This window comes from Alligator sinensis, unplaced genomic scaffold, assembly GCF_000455745.1.
Source record: "Alligator sinensis unplaced genomic scaffold, ASM45574v1 scaffold59_3, whole genome shotgun sequence".
In the NCBI taxonomy this organism is placed as follows: Eukaryota; Metazoa; Chordata; order Crocodylia; family Alligatoridae; genus Alligator; species Alligator sinensis.
In genome coordinates this window covers 333,983-352,768 of record NW_005842856.1, presented here as the reverse complement: position 1 = coordinate 352,768, position 18,786 = coordinate 333,983, and the positions used below count along the sequence as shown (strand labels likewise).

The 18,786-nt window shown below is 40.2% G+C and overlaps 1 protein-coding gene and 1 non-coding gene across 13 annotated transcripts in view; both read left to right on the top strand.

Annotated features, from left to right (window-relative positions):
* HAUS6 (HAUS augmin like complex subunit 6) overlaps positions 1-18,023 on the top strand; it is an 18,267-nt gene extending 244 nt beyond the window's left edge. The window contains exons 1-17 of one of the 12 annotated variants that reach the window (XM_006035581.3): positions 1-85; positions 2,068-2,163; positions 2,979-3,037; positions 4,026-4,158; positions 4,779-4,926; positions 6,726-6,791; positions 6,931-6,982; positions 7,161-7,334; positions 8,596-8,789; positions 9,536-9,665; positions 10,471-10,573; positions 11,603-11,687; positions 12,108-12,168; positions 12,787-12,972; positions 14,010-14,145; positions 14,494-15,534; positions 16,646-18,023. In XM_006035581.3, the coding sequence (XP_006035643.1) occupies positions 2,094-2,163; positions 2,979-3,037; positions 4,026-4,158; positions 4,779-4,926; positions 6,726-6,791; positions 6,931-6,982; positions 7,161-7,334; positions 8,596-8,789; positions 9,536-9,665; positions 10,471-10,573; positions 11,603-11,687; positions 12,108-12,168; positions 12,787-12,972; positions 14,010-14,145; positions 14,494-15,534; positions 16,646-16,737 (2,730 nt within the window). In that variant the 5' untranslated portion in view covers positions 1-85; positions 2,068-2,093 and the 3' untranslated portion in view covers positions 16,738-18,023. The other 11 variants (XM_025191755.1, XM_025191754.1, XM_006035577.3 and 8 more) reach the window with 11 other exon arrangements.
* LOC112547984 lies at positions 11,895-12,026 on the top strand. Its single transcript, XR_003091784.1, has one exon.
* Positions 18,024-18,786: the final 763 nt, after the last annotated feature.

Sequence of the window (18,786 nt, the reverse complement as noted above, 5' to 3'; positions counted from 1 at the left end):
AGCACCTCGGGCTCTGCCTGCAGCCGCTGGGCTTCGAGGTGGCCGCAGGCCCCGGCAAGCTGAGCCCCCACCTCAGCCTGGGCGCGTGAGTGCGGGGGGGAGGGAGGGAGGGGGCCTCGAGTCGGGATCGCGGGGGGTACTTTTCTCCCGCCTCCTCCTCCCTCCCTTATCCTGTCAGGCAGAGACCCCTGCCCCCCCCACATATACACTCTCTTTCTCCCTGGGATCCCATCTGGATTGGGAGGAGAGTAAGCTCGAGCCGTGCGGGGGGGATGGAAAAGGGTTAAGCGATGACCAGGGATCCTGGTTTTCTTTGTTAAAAAGAAATCCCAAATTCTCTGATTTAAAAAACAAGCCCCCAAATCTACATTTTTCCATTTGCAGTGATACACTGTTTTGTTTTCATCATGGAAAAATGGGTTTAAAACAGAGAATTTTGGGGTCTTTTTTTTTTTTTTAGTTAAAGAAAACCAGGTGACGTGTTACAAGCCTTTACGTTCTGTTTTGTTTTTCCCAGCTGCGGTGTAGTGTTGTCTGTAATTATTTAAGTTGGGTTGTTTTATGCCTACAATTCCCTGCAATTATTTTGCCATATGGGGAGTTTGTATCCTAACCCTGAAGTGCAGCCCTGTGCCATCCTACCTTCCCTACTTAGGATGATGGTGCCAGGGCCTGAGCTCCTCTGGTTTATACTAGGGGTGCATTGATAGAGATTATTTTTTTGTGCCGATACTGATGGCTGACTTTTAACCAGCCATATCAGCTGATACTGATCTGATTGCCATTATGCAGCTTGGCAAGCAGTATCTGGATGGTAAGTCGGGGCCGAGGGGGGTGCAGATCAAGGCCTCTATGGAGCAGGACAGTGTGGGGCAGAGCCAGGCGCTGCCCAGCTAGGGCAGGGGGGCGGGGTGTGGGACGGAGCTGTGGGCAGCGTGTGCAGGGGATGGGGCAGGGGGTGACTCCAGCAGCTGTGCACACCCCTGGGGGAGGCATAGGGGGCTTGTGCACCCTGGATCTGTGTGCGGGGCAAGGGTGGGCTGAAGCCTGGGGGCTGTACCTGCCTCTTCCCGACAGGGGGGCTGGGCTGGGGCTGCGCTTGGGGCAGGCAAGGGTGGGTGGTGGAGGTGCTGGGAGGGGGCTACAGGGTGGGCTACAGCTACCCCAGAATTTGCTTTAGCTCGCGCCCCCCCCCCCCCCCCCCCCCCCCCTGGAAGAGCCAGCTCAGCCCTCACCCCACGCACAAATCCGGGGGGCATATCCCCCCCATGGAAGCATGGGGGTATGTACAGTGGCCGGGAGCTGCCCCCGCCAAGCCCCTCATGTCCTCTGGACGACCCACCCACAGGTCCATCCTATGCCCTGCCCTGCCCCAGCTGGGCAGCCCCTGCCCCAGCCCTACTCCCTCCCTCACTGTGGGGGCCTTAATCTCTGACCCTTCGTGCCCCTCCCCCCACAGATTTACTGGCTGGATGCTGCACTCCTGGATGCATGCATGCTGCAGCTTTGCTCATGCATATGTAATTTATTCGTGACATTATTAGCCACATTGGCCAAAAAAAGCCAATTGCCAGGAAAGTCAATTTTCCTTTCATTGGTGCTGATATGATATGGACCAATATACACCTCTAGTTTGTACAGTATAGACTGGAAGGTTGTGAACTTGATCAGTGGGTTAAAAGGGTTGATATGCAGATTTTGCACAAGATGTTGATCCATTCCCCGTTAGGTGATGCTGTGTCTGCTTCTCTCCCGGAGACCTAAGGGAGGGGACTGATGCCCAAAAGTTTGTCTAAGTCTATCTCAACCATTCAGTTGGTCCAATGACATTTACAAGCCACAGGAATTCTTGCCTCTCGTATTTCCTGGACCATCATGGTAACAATATCACTCCAACACTGATATTTAAAGTGTTGATGTTTATGGATATGCCATGCAAAATTCTTAAGAAAAAGCCCCCCCATACCCCCTTTTTTTTTTTTTTTTTTAATCTTCATTTTGAAGTTGACAATACAAATGTCATGTGAATTTGAATGGGTGCTTCTGACTGTACCTGTTCTTTTCCAGGAACATGTTTGACAAACCAAACAAAGATGCATTTCATTTGGTTGCACACTTCTTGTTTAGTAAACTGGATCATTCACGCACAGCAGAGGCTTTCAGGTATGCAGGATCAAGGACAATGCTGAATATATTTTCAATAATTGCTTATTTAGTAACCGTGGGAGTGGTAGTCTTACGTAGTTGTCATACGTGACAGTTTTTTTCCTTCTGAGCTCTATTTTATGCAGTTTTGTGATGTACAGTTTACCTGCCTCCTAAAATGTTCTGATGGTGGTAATTTTTGGCTAATTTGGGGGAAAAGTTTCATAGAAGATCAGCAGCAACGCTTTTTATACGTGTGATGTACATTGCTTTCCTTCATGAATTTTCAAGCTTCAGAGATTGGATAGGCTAGAGCTTCATAGTGAAAATGCTTGTAAGACTCTTTTAACATTGGCCAAAGATATATTCTTTAATTTTATTCTACAATAGCTGAATTCTTCTAACTGAAGCCTTCCAACAAATTTAGTCTGGGACAAACACCTCACATGGAGAAATTCAGTCCAAATGGTTTTGTAAGGAAATAGAAACTGGATCTTTTAGAAGGAGGTGTCAACCTAATGTGTAAGTGGCACTACTCTCTCCCTCTAAAAAGACTTAACTCTGAATCTTTATAGCAAGCAAAAAAAAAAAAAAAAAATTCCCAAACCACACAGTGTGAGTGACTTAACGTGCTTTTAGCTGGCATCATATGTAGCGTTTGAATGCTATTACTGTTCTCCTCCCTTATCAGACTTTGTTGAAGCAGCTCTACAAACCTTCTTATTGCTCAGTTACATAACAACATAATACGTATCAGCATGGTGTGAAAATATACTAGAATGGATTCTCTTTGCTTGCTTTTGGAATGTAAAGGTTTTGTTGCCCTCCAGCAGACAAAAAGGGAGATGCTGAATTCAGGAAGAAATGCTGTGAATGGCTAAAAGAAATTTCAGTAAGTATTGGAAAGGATAAATTGGATTGTTGTAATAGGTTCTTGTCTTTAGAATCAACAAGATGCATTCTTTGACAGCAGATAACTTTCCCAAGTACTTTTACATGGTGAAAAAACCATAAGTTGAAGTAAAATACACAATCTGGTATGGCTTACAAAAATCTGTTTGCTTAGAATTCATGCATGGAAAAGGTATGGTTGTACAGTTTTCTGTGTACTACGCAGTGCAAACCTGTGCATGAGCCTACAGTTCAAACTTAAAAGAGGGAACAATAAAGTTTGACTTGGGTACAGTATTCTGATTAAATGGAGCCATCATACAAGGTGTTTTCATGGAAAATGGACTTGGAAAACCTCAGCATGTTCTGAAAGATTAGTCTATTCATATATAAGAATAAACCTGCCACAAGTTAGCAGAGTTACTTGAACAAAAGGATAGGTACAAAGCAAAATTTCCTTCTGAACTTGTTATCTTAAGCTCTTCCCAGTCCATCTTCCATCAAGCTGAGCTTCTGTTAAGCATGGTCTGTGGAAATTCATAGTATGTCTTGGAATTCTAAACCCTTTTCCTAATGGCTAACTGGATAAAAGACCAGAAAAAAGTGAAACAGAAGTATGCTGACTAAAGCTTATAACACACACAAATGGATAAAACAGTGGCCAAAGCATTCTTCTAGGCTAGTGATTGTGAAGCTACTTATTAGAGTTTAGGGAAGACAGAGGTGATCTAACGGACATCTGAAAATGTTTTTCCATAAAAGGGAACAGTTCCAGACCAAGGCTGGGAACAAAGTGAAAGTTTTGACTCCCTTTTTCCAACATGCAGCTTATGTCTCCTCTTTTGACAACATAGTCTAGGTTTACCTTTGGCTTGTTTAGCAACCACACCATCTATATCAGACTACTGGGATATTGAGTTAAACCTATAGTTGTTACTAAAGCACTGTTTTTTACGAGGATTTCTTAATCATCTATTTAATTTCCTTAGGTAGAATGTGGAAACATCTTTCCAGCTGTTGTAGCTTCATTGTTTCTTTCTCCTGGTGGTCCTAAATTTATTCATTTGATGTATCACTTTGCAAGATATGTAATTATACAAGCAATGAGAAAAGACTGCAAAGGTAAGTTATAACTAGCTGTGGGAATACATTGTTTTATGACGTGAGATGGTGAAAGTACTTATGGCTTTTAATCTGTTATAAAAGGTTTAAATGGGCTTTAGTTAACATAGTTAAAGCTCTTCATCACAGGTTGGGAAGAACTAGGCTTAGATGTGGTCTTTTTTTTTTTAAGTCACTGGATTCGGGGAGCAGGGCAAGGGGAATTGACTCTTAAGGGAGCCAACCCTTGCATGTATATGATATGTTCTTGATCTCTAATGTCCTGCAGTGATACCTGGTTTGAGCTTGTAGTTCTCTTGAATGGAAAAGTGGTGACCTGACAGTACAAATTTTTAGACCCTTTCTTCTGAAATGGTGAGGTGGCAGGCAGTAATTCTAAAATCTCTCAAGTTATTCTCTGAAATAAGTAGTGTTGATGTGTGTGTCTATATAGTAGAAGATATAAGAGTTGAGATGTGGTATAGGTTGAGCCATCCCAGTTCCCAAGGTCGGAACATCTGTATCTCTTGTACGTAAATTAAAGTAACTTTCCAGTCTAGGCTTTTTTTGCGGGAGGTGGAAGGGGAAGCTTGCTAAAATTTGCATTGTATAAATACAGTTGTCTATTTTATTATTTACAGATGCTGGCATGTATTTCCCAGAAGCTGTAATCTTGAGGCCTGATGAGTTGTACAAGGCAGCTGCAAGGTGCAAAGTGGCATCTAATAAGTTTTTGCAGATTGTGCAAAAAGAAGATTTTGTCATTCAAGAGTATCAGAAAAAGGCACAGTAAGTGACACTTAGCAATAGGTTTTGTCTAACTGACTGTCTTGATAAAACTATCCTATGCATGGCATACCTCAGCTGCTTCCTGCTTTGGAAAGATTCCTGATTTTGCTTCTACCATGAATGGCATTTTTCAGAAACTTTCACTACTGTATCTTCTCCATTTCAGCAGAATGCTAGAAGATCCTGGTGAGGTCTGAGGGTTTTATGGATTTCTTTCGGTACTTCTCAGTGCTTCTCAATAGGGCTGTGCAAAGCTTCGGTCCCTGATTTTCAATTTGGCGGAGATTCGGCCCGATTCGGTGGCTGAATCTCTGAATCCAAATTGAATCGGAGGACCCGTTAATCTCTCCAAACCAAACTGGAACCCTCCAAATCGATTCGGCCATAGACGACTTTAAATGTTTTTTCTACATACCTCTAGGTAGCAGGTGGCTTGTGAATGCTGTGATGCTCCCACAGAAGCACGAGGGGCTCCCCAGTGCGCTCGGCTGCAGACCCAGAAGCGGACCAGAAGCGCTTCCAGTCCACTTCTGGGTCTGCTGGGGAGTGCGCTGGGGGGCCCCTTCGCACCCCTCCCGGCTCAGTAACTGGTGCCTCCTGGGTCTGGGGGGGCACCCAGGGTCCTCCTGTGGCCGACTGCTGAGCCAGTCCATCCAGGTTCGCTGCTGAATACGTGGAGGGCCCCCCTGCACTCCTGTGGGGACTCTTCATGTGCCCTAGCATCACAGTTATCCCAAGCTGCGCCTGCTACCTCAAGGTATGTAGAAAAAACTTTCAAAGCTGTGTCTGTTCGAATCGCTGATTCTTCGAATCAGCATCGAATCTTTAGATTCGAATTCGGCCGAATCAAATCGGGGACAATGATCCAAATCAATTAATCGAATTCCTGTCCCTGATTCAGGCTGAATCGGAATCGAATAGGGCCCGCTTCGCACACCCCGGCTTGTCAATCTTTTTAGACCTCAGGCAGCCCTTGGAAAATGCCAATTCATGGTTTTTAGTCATTTTTGGCTATGGAAAAATAAGAGTAATGGGGACAATGATCCAAATCAATTAATCGAATTCCTGTCCCTGATTCAGGCTGAATCGGAATCGAATAGGGCCCGCTTCGCACACCCCGGCTTGTCAATCTTTTTAGACCTCAGGCAGCCCTTGGAAAATGCCAATTCATGGTTTTTAGTCATTTTTGGCTATGGAAAAATAAGAGTAATTAGGTCAGAATGTTTTTGACACTATGGATTCCTATGTGAAAACCCTGGATTTATGTCATGAATCATGTTTCAGCCTGTGGCACTCTTGAAAAGATATAGAGGCACCCCAATCTAGGGTGGGTTTTTTTCCCTTGCTAAAAATTGTATAAATTGAACTGACTATTTTATTATTTGCACCTTGGTTGGGAATCACTAATCTAAATACAAAAGCTCTGACTCTTAGTGGCTGTTACTAAAGATTAGTACATCTTATAGTTGAGGTAACTATGCATTTAAATAAAAATTGAACCCTTTCCAAGATTTAGACAATTGCTGAGAAATAACACATCTAGTAATTGCAATAGAATTTCTGTGGCCGCTAAAAACTTTCAGTTCAGTGTAACAGATGACCGTTTCTTTCAGGTCTTTCGTATTACTTGTCCTTCAAAAAGTCACTGCACAGGACAGCAGCAGATTGTGTGTGTGTGTGTGTGTTTGCGTGTTTGCGGTTTTTTTTAATGTTGTCATCATTATAAGCTGGTGATACGTGATGAGAATGATGGATCTTAAATTTCCTATAGTAATTTTTTGCATGTTCACTTTTTACAGATTATTAACTAAACAGATAAAAGATCTAAGATCTGAATGTGCTGACCTGCACAAGCAGCTTCAAAAGTAAGTGTTCTTTTCTAGCTGTAAATTGATATATCATTACTAAAACAACTTTTGTTCCATTTTAAAGGCTTAAAGCCAGACATTTTGTATACCTTAAGTGTATTTTTGTCACGGCTAACTTGATATTTGTTTTAAATAGAATAGAGAAAAATGACCAAAACCAAAGTAACAGAACAGAGAAAGTTCAAAAGGTGAGTATTTTCTTTTTGATGGCAGTGCCTGAATTTCTTAATACTCTCCACTATATCTCATACTAGTTTCTGGTACTATACTCTCCTTTTAAACATGCTAACATTTCTGTCATAACCCTATAGGCTTTTGACACACTCAGCAAGATTTGATGCACAGTATATTTCTTCTCCTATTAAGGTTCGTTCCATGTGGACAACTGTAACAGAAACCTTTGCTGGCTTGGAAAAGGAGAAAGAAGTTGTGGATTCTGTTGTTAAAGGTCATGTTGACCAGTATACTTTAGATGGAACAGACATCACTATCAATGTTCCAAGGTTGCTACTTGACAAAATTGAAAATGGAATGTACAGAGTAAGTGGTAGTTTGAATAGCAAGTGCTTGTTCGTTTTTTTGGGTTTTTTTTTTTTGTCTTGTATTTATAGAACATGGACTATTATACAAAAGAGTGTGGTTGGCCCTGCAATAAATGCAATAGAAATAGAGAATAGTGGGTTACTTGCCCAAACTAACATAGTACACTGATCATGCCTCTGAGGAAATGCCTTTATATAGGGCCACGTTGTACAACAAATACGGTAAGCAGTATAAGGGAGCTGAATGTAATATTTCTGCATCTGTTACGGTGATAAGCAACATCTTGCTCACATTCCATGCATGGATACACCGCTTAAATTTTCCAGTTATTGCTGTTCAGAGTCTTACATTTTGGGGGATGAAAGGGTGGCTTGACATAAAGCATGAGAAGAATTTTTAAGACAGAGAGACCAGACTAGATAATTTTTGCATTTTTTCCAACCCAGCCTTACAAAAAGTGTAAACCAAAACGTGGGGGTGCAGCTTCTAACACTACAGTGATGCCCCTTCCTAGAATTTGGTGTAGAGTTAACTGGGGAAAAACTAGAGAGAAAATTACACTGGTATTAATTACACCAGCAGAGGTGTCATATATCTGCTTCCAGCATAACTGTCTGCTAAAACAAGCAGGCTATTGTTTGCTTCCTGTTGTACTAGTGTCAACTTTACCAGTAATCCTGGGACAGCTGGTCCTCTGACTTTGGACCCTATGTAAGTTTACACTGCACAGAAATGATGCGACATTGGTGTTAACATGTCATATATCTTGCCCTTGTGTAGGAAATGATATGATCCTAAATAAAAGGAATTTTAGGAGTGTTACAGTGTGCATATGTTATAGTATAGTATTTTTAGGGGGAAGTAAGGCATAACAACAAGTGGGGGGGGGGCGGCAGCTTATCTTTAATCAAGTGTTTTGTACATATATTAAAGGGGGTAAAAACCTGGCAGTAACAAATATAGGAAGCCCCATTATTATAAAACCAGTAAGTATACCTTCAGTCCTTTAGTGAAGTTCACTTTTAATGACACCAAGGTTTCAGCAGCTTTAAATTTCAAAGCCAAAATGAGTTTTTTGTCTGTGGTGCTTTTTGTAATGTTTTGTTTTTTAAAGTCTATTTCTAATAAACACAAAGATCAATAAGGCTTGTACTTCTCTGCTATACTTAACATAGAAAAGCCAGCTGTCTAATAATTGAAGCATCATTGTTTACTTATTGTGGCTAATCATTTTTCTCATTGTTTGCTACATCTGAAGTTGCATATAGGAAATGTATATGAAGCTGGAAAATTAAACTTCTTGACAGTCGTTCAGTTATTAAATGAAGCCTTGAAGATTTTAAGAAGTGAACGTCAGCAAGTTGACCAAAAAGCACTAAAACTAGATGTTCAGTACATTGAAGAGAAGACCAAATTCCAAAGTAAAACTTTATTGGGTCTGAAGTCAATGAGGTAAGCTTTTGAGACTTTTCCTGGGGCTCTTCACACTTTGGGGAAGGAAGATAATGAGCTCCAGAATTTTCTTTCCAGAAAAGAAAGTAGCATTTTATAGTTTGTACCTCTGTTTGCCAGTTGTTTTATGTTGCCCTCAATATCTGTTTGGCTTGACTAATCCCTAGGTATTCAGATTTTCCATGTAAAATTGTTTGCAAACTTCAATATTTTCTCTTGGCTGTCTTTAGATTTTGCCGTTGGCAACATAAAAACTGAAACTGGCTATTTGAGTAATTGGACAGTAGTGGGATTTGTGCCTCTGATTATTATTATTATTTTTTTAAAACTTTTTTTACTTGCTAATTTTTAGCATAGTAAGTTCAACTTAAAATTTTAGAAGTTTTGTATTTTTTTTTTAAACAGTTATTGAAATAGTTCAAGAGAATGGCAACTCTTTCACAGCTTGAAGATTTTATCAGCTGTATCCCTTGTGAAGCTTGTATTTAGGCACTCAGTGCTTTGCAGGAATTAACAGAATACATGAATGGGTGACCTTCATTTTAAATTTGCTCTTTCAATTTTTATACTACTACAGATATGAATTGTAATATTTCACTGTCCCAAGCTGTGGCTGGATACTGAGAGAGGAAAAAAGATTTGATCTCAGACAAAAGAAAGAAATAGACGTTGATAGTTTCTTGCCTTCCCGTGTTGTCTACCAGCCCCTACCCCAACCTTATGATGTTTGTTTTAAAATGTTGCAGGCACAAGCTAAAGCGAGAGGATCATGTGTCCATAAGGAAATCAGTTGTTGAAAAGCAAAAAGAATGGGATATGAAGTGGGAAAGCATTCTTGGGCAGTCTCCTTTTGATTTAATTAAAGTTGAGAATCCAGTAAGTGTCCATTAGAGGTGTGAGATTTCGGTGGAAGAGGGAAGGAAAGGGCAGTATGGGTGGGTGGGGGAACGTATATGCTTTTACTGGAGTTGGGAGAGATGAAACAATGTAATTACACAAAATTATTTGTTATCTGTATTTGAAATAAGATGGTGTAGCACAATGTAGGCATGCGTCATTTACAGTAACCAGTTATAGCTACTGCTCCCCATCCCCTTTTGGGAATTCAGAGGTGGCTACTTCAGGTCATGATTGAGCCATGGTGACCAAAGCCCTGGCAAACATGTCTAGGAATTGTCCTTATAACTCTTCTGTCTGCATGGCATAAAGTTGCGCTGTGCCAACAGATCCATACAGGTCCAGTTGTGAGCGTAACATTTTAGATTAATGTTAAAATAAAAATGACTTGCTCATTGAATAAGGGATAGCTGCTAACTCCCTAGTATCTGCTAAGCCAGTTGTTCTGAACTTTTTGAGACTTGAGGCAGCCCTTGGAAAATGCCAGCTCAGATCACAATGTATCAGAATGTTTTTGACACTAAAAATTCCTATTTAAAATGTCTGGGTTTATCTTGTGAATCATGTTTGGACACCTAAACAGTGCTAACATTGTGTGGTACCTGTGGTTCCCCTGAGAAGAATCTAAAGGCACCCCAGGGTGCAGCAGCAACCTGATTTAGAATCTCTGTGCTAAACACATCATTTTGCATGGTTTAACAAATAATACTCTTTAGTAGTGTCATGCTAATTATATAGAGTTTTTTTACAAAAGTGACTGCAAGCATCACTTGTATTTTCAAAGGCACTAGACTTGTTACCAGCTATGTCTGCCCTCTCTTTTGATCCTGCAACTGAAGAGGTTTATAAGAGCAGTGTCTTCTGTCAATATCCAGCATCAATTCCAGGTGGGTAACTTGATAATTTTTTTTGGTCACTCCTACAAAGTTCCTTGAAATTAGGAATTCCTTTCCCATTACTCTGCTCCTTTTCTGAATGGCACTTTGCAACAGAAGAGGGCTGAGCAAAATTTTTCTCTGAAGCATTTCTGTACTCCTTGGGTTTGTTAGAGACCAGTCAGAAAAAAATCTGTATTGGGTCTCTTTCTTCTTCCACAAACTGGAAACCTGGGCTGAAAAATCAGCCATTGGCCTAAGAGCTGCCAACTTGTCAATGCCACTTTCATCCTGCTGGTAGGGTCAGCTGCCTCAGTATGGCTGACCCCACCAGCAGGCTGAAAGGGTAGGGTCCTGCAGCTGGAGTGGATTTTGTTCTTCCCCACTTAGCAAACATGATTAAAATAAAACTTTAATGAAATAACAAGAACCAAGAAAGTCCTGGAATTCTGATTATACTTCAAACTATAGCATGTGAGGTTTGACTTAGCTTTTTTTTGCACGTAGACTTCAGACAAGATGCTTTTAACCTGCAATATATACTGTTCTAGTAAAGAACTGTCCTGATTATGGTTGACTCTCTTCTATTTCATTTTAGATGATACTTTTTTTTTTTCTATGGACTTTCATCTGCACAATAACCACAGTTTACTCCTTGAACTTAATTTAGAATTTACTTATATTATACTGCCACAGCTGCAATAGAATGTACTAGATAAACCATCCCATTTAGGCTCTTGGTTGAAGTGGGGGAGGAGGGTGGAAGTAATTGTGTTGAATTTTACCCATTAATACTGAAAGGTTTTTTTTTCCCCTTGTCAACAGAAAAACACCTATTTGTGCAGTTTTTGCACTTTCTGATAGATCAGCTCTTTTGTGCTGAACACTTTTCAGTGCTGGTTAAATGGTTTCAATACTCTGATTTAATTGGTACTACAGCCTTTGAACAAGTCTGCACAGAGCCCTGTGAACTTACCTTTGTCATGCAAAAATACTAAGAAAGTAGATGAAATAAACCTTCTCCTACATTCCCTCTTTTAGATGCACCAAAAAAGGGTTATCATAAGAGAGTTGATGGAGCACTGGGCAGCACAATGAGTACAGCAGAACTTACATCCTCAGGGAGGTATGATTTACATTTAGGAACTCATTTTTTTGTTACTACTGAAAGTAATTTAACTATGGAAGAAATAACTTTCAGTAATTGCTCTTAAACTGTTTTACAGAAAACATTGATTGTAAAGTGTGGATGTTAGGGGAGGTGGGAAGTTCATAGTTATTGATTGTAAAGTGTGGATGTTAGGGGAGGGGGGAAGTTCAAAGCTGTTGTAGCTGGGAGGCTGGTACACAAATAGAGCTAAAAGCTTGCTCTGGTTGTCACAAGCTCTCCCTATAGTAAAACTGCCTTCTGATGACTGGGACGAATTAAGGAAAATTGTAACAGACAGGTACGGGGCAGACAACATATGTTAATCTTTAGTAAAAGTTGCTTAAATTTAAAAACTGAGCAAATGTTAAATATAACTGGCATCTTGTCTCTTTCTAGGATCTTCTCACTCTCATCAAAGTTGGCTACATCTGAAAACAACTGTCCAGTTCTTGAAAAGGTTCTTTAATTTCCTTACCTCCAAGAGAAGTTTAAATGCTAGCAGTCTCTTGGCATTAAAAATGCTGGCTAAACTTTTTGCATTCTCTCTAGCCTGCAACACATCTTCTTTTTTTGTGTTAGTCTTTCAGTGCAGCCACCTGCCAAGGGAATTTGTTAGCTGGCAAAGCAGCTGTTGTAATATCTCCTGACTCTCAGCATAGGAAATATTGCTGTGCTGCTCTATGGGATGTGGATGCAGTCTTTGAAGGGTCAGTGGAGTAGCCATGAGGCTGTTCTGAATTATGCCTTGGGATTAGTAAGGTGGTGGTCCCAAGGTGAGGAATGCAAATATGGCCCAATGGCATTGTTACTGCCTTTGCTGCACTGTGGCCCAAAAGTGTAGGAACAAAGGGCTGTCTCTTACCTACATACACTTCACCTGTTTAGGCATGTTTCATGCTTCAAAATGTGATTGGAATATCTCTTTCCACTCTCTTAGTAGAAACTTGCGGCTTTAAATTGAGTATGCGAGTAAACACTGACTGTCTTTGTTGCACAACTTAAGCTTGGCAGTTCCTTCAAATTAGTTTTACAATATCTGGGTACAACTTTAAATAACTCTTGTGTATTCCTTCAGAAAGTACATATTGAAACTCCCAAAAGGAAAGAACATTCTGTTTCTCAAAAAATCTTAAAATGTGGAGTAGATAAAGCCAGACCATTAGAAGCTTGGAATAATAGAGACTCTCCAGTACTCCAAACACCAACTCCAGTCAAAAGAGAAGATCCTTCTAGGCAAGCACAAGAACAGCTGGCAGAAGAGGTTAGAAAAATTTGCTTTTAAACTATTAATTCATATGTTAATCCTCACTTCTTAAGGGAATCCAACTGAGTACCCAGATCAAGTTATAACTTCTGATTTCCTTGCCATCATTGAGGCTTAGATGGGTAAAAGTGAAGGCTCTGTGACTTAAATCTGCACATTGCTCAATTTTGGAGGGATACCGTACTGCTCTGAACTGAAATATTCTGGGGGATATTCCATTCTGGCTAGCAGCTAAAAAAGTAACAGACATTTGCACAACTGTTTATTGGACAGTAAATTTTAAGGCACCCTGGGATGCTTAAGACACCTATCAGTGTCTAAGGTGCATCTAAATAGTTAGGCCCATATATGCTGGAATGTCCCAAGCTCTTCACTCTGTCACTTGGCAATAAGCAGTCTGATTATCAGTACATGTACCTAGCAGTCCCGGAGTAGGATTTGTTGATTGTGTGTAGGTATTCATAATGGATACTTATCCTAGAGACTCACTGAATTTGCACTCTGAAGAATTCTTTTACAAGGACTTCGTAAAGTTATGCCTTATTTTGAAGTGGAATGTTAAATATCTCCCTCTCTGAGACGAGGCAGTTAATTCTCAACTGCACACTCTAAACTTGCCATTTTAGACCATCAATGCTCCACCTTGTAAGCTTAATACTTCTCCCAAATGTCTTTTTCCAAAATCTTAAAGTACTTGGTTAATTAAATTTATTTGTCCCTTGGGTCTTTATCAGTGTTGTAAAGCTGTTATATTGAGATGCAAACTGAAGCAACTTGCCAAAGACGAAAACAGAATTCAGATTTTCTTCTTGTACTCCAGTCCCAAACTATTCAGGAGGCTATAGTCCATTCCTTTCCACATGGACTTATTGTACACTTAGGAGTGAAAAGTAGTTTTCCACACAAATTAAGCAGTGATTGTTTAACTTGTAGGATTAGGGTGATTGGAGAATAGGATTAATTTTTTGCCGTTATTGATACATCTATGTATATTTTATATGCTTTCTCAAGATCTGTTCTTTAATCCTCTCCAGGTTGCAAACGTGGTAGTATCAGAGTCACCCTCAAGTAGTGATGGAAAAGGGATGGAGTTGGAAGATCTAATTGAGTCATTGGCTTCCAACCCTTTCTTAGCAAGGAAACAAATCCCTCGAACTCCAGAAAATCTGAGTGAGTTCAAAGTTGGAGTTTGTAACTGTGAAGTAGTTGAATGTAAGGGAACTGATAATATTGGAACCTGGCTGGGGAGGAAATGTGGCTTAAGCTAAAAGTGCTAAGTCATTCTGATGACTGTCTTTTTCTTTAATAAAACATGCCTGTATAATAAAGTGTCTGAGGTGGCATGGAGCTCTCCTATGTTGATGCTATCTTGCTGTTGACATTGGGAGCATGACTGGTGCTAAATAGCTAACTTCAGTAGTTCTGAAGGTGGTGTTTTGCTGTTTTCAGAGCAGTTGAAAAATGGGTGAAATATGGACTTGAACTGAGCTCTGTCCTTGACTGACTTGTTTCATGTAGTTACAGAAATCAGAAGCTCATGGCGAAAAGCAGTACAGGATGGCTACCCTTCTGATACAGAGTTGGCTCAAACTGAAATGGTAACAGAAGGTGTTCTATTGGATATAAAGCCTGTACCTCAAAACAGAATAGACTCTAGTATGGCCTGCTTTATGTCTTCATCTCACATATCAGACCTCTCTACTTCTAATCTTAATGTAGTAGAAGGGAAGTCATTATTAAGTTGGATGACACCTGAACCTCTAAAGCAGGTGATATTTAGTCACATCAGTGACTCGCCAATCCAGAAGCCAGCTTCCGGAGCACTAGCTAACGAAAGAACTTTGCAAAAGGAATTGAAGGGTACTGTTTTAAATGAAAGTCTTAAAGAAAATGTACAAGAACTTATGCCAGCTGTGGATAAAAACATAAATGTTCTCAATAGTCAGGAAGACTGTAGTAAGATAACAAATACTCTGTCACCTTATTGTCAAAATTCCTCAATGCATTCAACCTCATCCTGGGATGCTTCTCAGATGGTAAGTGGTATTAGTTCTGATAGCCAAGACATTATCCATTTTGGAATACTACATGAGACTTTCCCAGAAGAACTTGGCAACCTAAGCCTTACTAGCCCTCAAAGTTCAGAGACTGATGATATATTGGGGAGTAACTCGACGGACATCAGGTCCTTAACAGAAAGTACAAAAAATGAATGGACTACTCAAGAGTGCAAATTAGATTTAGAGTCTATTCGCAAGCGATACGAAGCACTGAAAAAGACTCTTTTTGGAAATGACTCGGCTCTGGCCTGTAAAAAACAATTCGCAAGGAATAATTCACAGCTAAGCTTTACTCCAAGCAGCACAGAAACACATGACGTCTTTAGTCCTTCAGAAAAATTCTTTGCACTAGATACAGAATATATTGGGACGCCATCACACATGTCTCTTCCTCATAGAAAGCACTCTCTCTCACCTTTGGTTTCATTTACTCCAGTTCAAGAGAGATTGAGATTAGTAGCACAAAAGGAACCTGGAGAATTCCTGCATAACTCGAAAGGTAGGCTTTGCTGTATGCTTTTCAGGAAGGACTGTGCCACCTAGTATACGTGTAAGAAAGTTTTTCACTTCAGGGTTCCTTTCGAGTTTGAGTAGCACCTGGGACTCCACTCTGGGGACAAGATGGTGGTTTGTCACAACTGTTATGCTTGGTCTCCTTTGGGTTTTGGTGGTGTGGAAGAACACTTCTATCAAAAATTTACAAATAGGGAACTATAGATGCCTTTGTTTAGACTCCCCCCTAAAAGAGGTAGAAGCTGAGGTAATATCTTAATGTACATACCAGGCTACTTATCCTGGTGCAATGCAGTACAGCTTCCTGACCTTTAGTAGACTTCTTGGAGGACATGCAGACCTTGGGCAATATATGTGGGTAATTGGTATACCAACTCTTAGCCTGACATTTAGTGTGAACCCTGATGGATTGTCAACTAGCAGTAAGCATTCAGGAATCTTGCGCTATAAAACAGAAAACTGTTGAGTGGAAGGGTTAGAAGTAAAACTCAACAGGCAAGTCTCAAAGGGCCAATAAAACTTGATTTCTGTGGTGCGTTCTATGTTTGCTACATCTTGAAATTATACTGATAGTAAGCAAATGTATTTGTGATTTCTTAAGTGGTCCTCCATGAGTTCCACTTGCTGCCTGCCAGGTGGTCTCCAAATTCAAGTCAAAGTCCTAAATGAGTTGGGACTATACTGGTTGAGTCCTAAATTTAGTGGGAACTGACTTTTTTCCATAGTGGGCACTCCACTGCTTCTCCTTTGGGACTGCTAGCTGAGAGCTTAATGTTCACTCAAGTATTATTTATTGGCTGTAATTTAAAAGCTACCGCTCTTGTAGGTCGCATTTTAGGTTAGCCTTTGTGCTCTCTGCAACAGTAGTTTGCTAACACATTCCTGGTGCTTTGCTGATGTATACAAAATAGAAATTGGTGATTTGCTTGGAGTATTAAGGGTTCAATAGATATTGAATTTTTCCTTTCACTTTTGGAACAAATGTAAATTTACGAAATGTCTCACTACTGTATCTAATGAACTTCTTTAGGTTTAGTATCTGGAATTTTTTTTTTTTTTAATGGTAATATAATATAACTATCGCATTCTCTTTCCAGAAGAAGAGACCTTGACTGAGAAGCTGAATGCAAAGGAGTCCTCATCTGCTAGAAAGCTTTGTAAAGATACAGTTTCACAATTAGAATTTTGATGCATTTGCACATGTAACACACTTTTACATTAAACAAATAGCTATGCAATTAAAGTTCATTTTGTAATGTATTCAAGACCCTCATTCTTAACATATTAGACTCTAATTTGTAGTAATAAACATGGCAGTGCTAATCCCAACCACCATAGAAAGAGTTAGTGTGCATTGCTGACTTAGACTGAATCTTTCGGTTATTCTTCAGAGGTACTTGAAGATTTTTTGATCGTTTGACGTTGGAGTAGCAGCAGTGGAGTAATATGGAGTCGAAACATTCTGTTAGGTTGCATGGTTGTCATGGGCAAATAAACTGAGGCTGAAATGACTTGCTACTATACATGATTAACTTCAGAACAAATTTGGGTCCATTATCCACATGTTTTTAAGAGTCCTTAAACTATTATTGTTAAATCATCCTTTCTATTTTTTTCAAAAAGTAAGCAATTGGTTTAAACGTCTGGTATTACACAGCTTAACCATACAAACCGAACGAAAAAAACTTGTAAACGACTGTGATTGATGGATGCCTTTTTATGTGTAATATAAAAATGTTGTATTAGGTTTTTTCAACCAAACTTGGAACTTGCATATTTTATTGCAAAATCGAAGAGGTTTCACAGGAAGGAAAAAAGAATACCCTTTAAGGTTCCTTCTCCATATATATAATGCTGTGTGTCCTGTTCTCTCTTCCCCTTCCCCCAGCAACTGTGTGGGGATTACATTCAAATCATGGATTTGAGGGTGAGGGCAAATTCTACTTATGGTACATCCAACTTCAGTGCAGTGTGGCTTCATTTGTGCCATGTTAATAGGTACCCTTTGCAGGCAGAAATACAAAGGTGAGGCAAAAACAGCATAGCCCTTGGCCTGAGTTAGGTTGAAAGGATCTAAAGGGGGGAAAAACTGAAGGTGGGTTGCTCTGATCTGCCTAGATAAGTGACTGTTTGAATCAAAGTGGATATGACTGGTGCAACAGCATGTTTGAGCACTGGTATGACTAACAAGTGAAGACTGGAGACTATAATTAACCCCTTTTATAACTGAGGACCAGTAGTTCCAAGAAGAACTAAAAAGCAAAGTGAAGGCAAGTGCACAAAAGGCAAAGGAAGAGAGTAGGACAATAAGTACTGACTAACTTGTAGCTAAATTCACTAACAAATCAATTACCCATTTACTTGGGGTTCAAGTAATTAAAGATTTGTTTCCTAACTTAAACTTCCATGATTGACTTTTATTTTGTATGTATTTAAACTTTTTTAGTATTAATAAATCCTGCTTTTTGGACAGAATAATTTTGTAAGCTTAATTTTATACTTAGCTGTACAATTTTCCTTTGCTTGAGTTCTAGATGGGGGGAGAGGGGAGGAGATGGGGATGTCAAACTTGAGGGCTGGATCAACCCTTTGGGACTTAAACTAGATGCTTATCCAGCTGTTGAATTACATCCCTAACAGGGACTGCAACCTGGAAATTTGGCAGCATTGTGAGTTGTGACAGTATTAACCTCTGCAGCTGCCAGCCATTTCTGGCAGTGCCAGCCTCTAGAGAAAATGCTGCTGCCAGAAAATTGTTCCCAATGGAGGTCATGACTAAATATTGGTTGCAGCATTAACACCTTGGTGCTGGCCCTGCTGACACAGTGGCTTTGGCAGCCACAGGGATTAACACCACTGCCAAATTTCTGGCCTTGCGTGTTGGATGGCCTGTCCCTGCAGCTGCATCCAGCCTGTAGTTGGCTGCATACTTTAAGGTGTTCATGCATTAAGGCGCATAGATAGATAATCTATCTCAACGTTCTTAACCTGAGCATCTGCATTATTTAGCAAATGCTCAAGAGACCAGCTGTAGTATGTTCCCTGGCACTGCATGGTATTAGAAGCTCTGTAATGTTACCTTCTGATTCTTGTCAATAGGTTCTGTTTATGGACAAAGTAACGTTGATTTCCATGAGGTTAAAGTTTTAAAATGATCAAAAGTTATATAAAATTATAAAAATTAGCTAGCTATGGTGCTTTTTCCAATGATGAAAAAGAGAGAAATCAGCTGTGAGCA